Source organism: Montipora capricornis, chromosome 10, assembly GCF_036669925.1.
Source record: "Montipora capricornis isolate CH-2021 chromosome 10, ASM3666992v2, whole genome shotgun sequence".
Lineage (NCBI taxonomy): Eukaryota > Metazoa > Cnidaria > Anthozoa > Scleractinia > Acroporidae > Montipora > Montipora capricornis.
The window spans coordinates 4,746,758-4,749,717 of record NC_090892.1 but is presented as its reverse complement, the minus strand read 5'-3'; the positions used below and the strand labels follow the sequence as shown (position 1 = coordinate 4,749,717).

The 2,960-nt window shown below is 39.7% G+C and overlaps 1 protein-coding gene across 2 annotated transcripts in view; it reads right to left on the bottom strand.

The window, feature by feature from the left end:
• Positions 1 to 1,196: 1,196 nt before the first annotated feature.
• Positions 1,197 to 2,960, bottom strand: part of LOC138018657 (netrin receptor UNC5B-like) — a 15,209-nt gene continuing 13,445 nt past the window's right edge. For both annotated transcript variants that reach the window (XM_068865347.1, XM_068865348.1), the window contains exon 12: positions 1,197 to 2,960. This exon is cut by the window's right edge and continues 72 nt beyond it. In XM_068865347.1, the coding sequence (XP_068721448.1) occupies positions 2,541 to 2,960 (420 nt within the window). In that variant the 3' untranslated portion in view covers positions 1,197 to 2,540.

Below are 2,960 nucleotides of genomic sequence, written 5' to 3'. Positions count from 1 at the left end.
TACCAACCGAGAGAATTTCCTCATTTATGGATACATTGAAAATCAAGCCGTTTTCCAGTTTTCATCAATATATCAAAAATTCTGTGATTTATGGTTATAATACTATTATTGATTCCTAACGTTTTTACGATTATATTATCGCAAGTGCGTGTTGTCCTAAGTAGCGTGTGTATGTATATATGGAAAGAACTCAAGTGAGGCCATCGCTACTGTGTGCATGTGATGGATGAAGAACCTTCGCTGATGCACAGCATCAGGAACTTCTTATGCAACACTCAAGGATTCGATTCCCACCCGGGTCAGAGATTTTTCTCTGTCCTTGGTTGTTGCATAAGAAGTCCCTGATACTGTGGATCCAAAACGAAAACTCGTTCCAGTCCAATGCGGATAACTATCTCCAAACACGTGGAAGCGCCATGGGGACAAAAACGGCAGTCTCTTTTGCTAATATTTTCATGGCGAGATATTGAAAAAAAGTTAATACAAAAAAGTGATACCAAAAAAAAAAAATATACAGAAAAGAGATATTGATGATATTTTTTCCCTTTTAGAACAGTCATAAAACAGAGGTAGACCATTCCACCCTACCATCAAATTTACGGCCGTCATATCATACTGAGAACGAAATCACTCTCTTCCATCAAAAAACGAATCCATCCTGAACGTTAAAACTCACTACAAGCCAACTGAAACCTTTCAATATACACACTCCAACTCCTGGCAACCCCCAGACGTCAAAAAATGGTTTCATTAAAAGTGAGGCAATGAGAATGCTTAGGACTAACTCTTCGAAAACAACATTTGAAGAGAGCCAAAATGTACCAGTGATTTTGTTTTACAGCCACCCAGAGTTGCAATGAATTCACGAAAAACGTCTTTCTGTCATGGAAATCGCGTTGATATTGAAGGAATCACTGAGGTATGATGACATTAAAAAACATGGTTCCCTTTTTGGTAAAGCCATTCAGGGTTACGATAAAATTCACGAAAAAAATGACTTTACATCTGTTAATAAGTCATTTTTTTACTCCTCTGACTTCTACGAAATCATAAAGTTTGGAACAGGCTTACAAACCAAAAATGGCTAGCTACGCCCCTGTCACTGATTTTCTTCATAGAGAAAAACAAAGGGCGCGCGAATTACAACATGCATTGGGGAAGGATAGGCAAACAACAACAACAGCAACTCCCGCGAATAATCAAAATGTCACACCATCAGTCTTGGGTGTCTTTTAATTACTCTCCCGGGCTGTAAGACATATGATGATAAATTAAATCTAACTGTGGCGAAGATGCCACAAGAGAGAACACGTACAGAAACTTCGTTGAATAATTATGCTTACAACAAATTCAGCTCCATTAAAATTGCTCGAAGTAAAGGTAGTATAAATAATCAATGGAATTCAAATTTACACGAACTTTTCTTTCGAATCTGAGCGCTTGAATATCAAACATAATCCGTAAGTCGATGTCATTGAATAAGTCGCTTACAACATTTGCGTCAGTATTGCTTCAAAAATCCAAATTCTTGGCGCGTCTTAAGTTTATAAATGTCATTCAGCAGTACCGCTTTTATATCAGAAATATTAACGAAGTTACACAGAGTTCCAATAACTAAACCGAAGGCAAGAACTGACAACGTCCTACAGTACACAGAGGGCTTTTCTTTTGTCAGAACTAGCCGGCCAGTTCCATCAGTTTGCAAAGAAAATGCAACAATTTGAAGGAACACTTGCATGATATCCGTCGCATTCTTCTGGAGGAGAATATATCATCATCGAAATTTGAAGGTGTTGTAGAGTTATTCCTTCGAAATGCCCGGTCTGGCCGGTCAGTTCTGTTAAATGGAATCCGTCTTAGGAGTTATTTTGCCTGACACTGAAACCGGATTGACCACGATGATTTGTATTGCTTATTGTTTTATTACGTTGCTTATTTATGAAAATGAAAAAAAAGTTACGAGTGAGTCGTTGTAATATTGTAAATTGCTCAAGTTTCGTTAAAATTTCCTTCATTTTTTGATTGACTCAAAAAGCATAATCTTCAATGAAAAAGCCTCAAAATTCCATCCAAAGTAAATTTGAGAAAAATAGACACAGACAAAAAAGTGACAGCGAATGTGACAGTTTAAGCAACTACTGACTATGGTTTAAGTAACCTTTGGGTAACAAATATATTGTCCACACGTTGATTCAGCAATGTCTATTCGTTTTTGTGTAAAAATTCACACAGCTTTCGTTCATTTTGTAACAAAACCACATCAGCTATTTAACTGCAACTACCCCGATCACTGTGATTGGTTGGTTGCTTGCTTGATTGATTGACTGACTAACTGACTGATGTTGCGTGCTCAGCGCACTACGACGGGGTAGCCTGTGGTAACTTATTTGGCCAATCGCAAACGTTTCTACGTATATTCGCAACTGACGGGTAACACGTTTCATTAACTCTGCTCCGCGGGCCCATTTAATCCTCTCCATTTACCATTCGTGACTTCCAGTAGCACCCTTCACGGACGCACGCGTTAACATCTTGTTCCATCAAACTTCTGTTTCTCTCAACACCAACTGTGCCTCCAAAAGGGCAGCTGCATCTTCTCGACCCATGCCGTGAAGTCTTTTCGCCAGCTCACAGAGTGGAAATTTCCGAGCCTCTAATAAATTGAGCAAGGTATCAGTTGGTGACGCAGGTGGTTTTAGGCTTTCCAGGTACCGGATGTACCTCATTTTAAAGCCGAGATCTTCAGCCAAAGTTCTCCAATCCGCCTTAGGGTGTGGTGGATCAAGAGAAATTATTAGTTCGCTGCGTATTCTTTGAGTCAGCGAGTCCACTGCTGGTAAAGGCTCAAACCCGAACGAAAAGTAGCCTGACGATGTGCGGGCCATTTCAAGCGGACTAGCCGCCACTGCTCCAAGCAAAACATTGGCTGTGGTATCTTGTAACGAATTTCCACTTGTGCC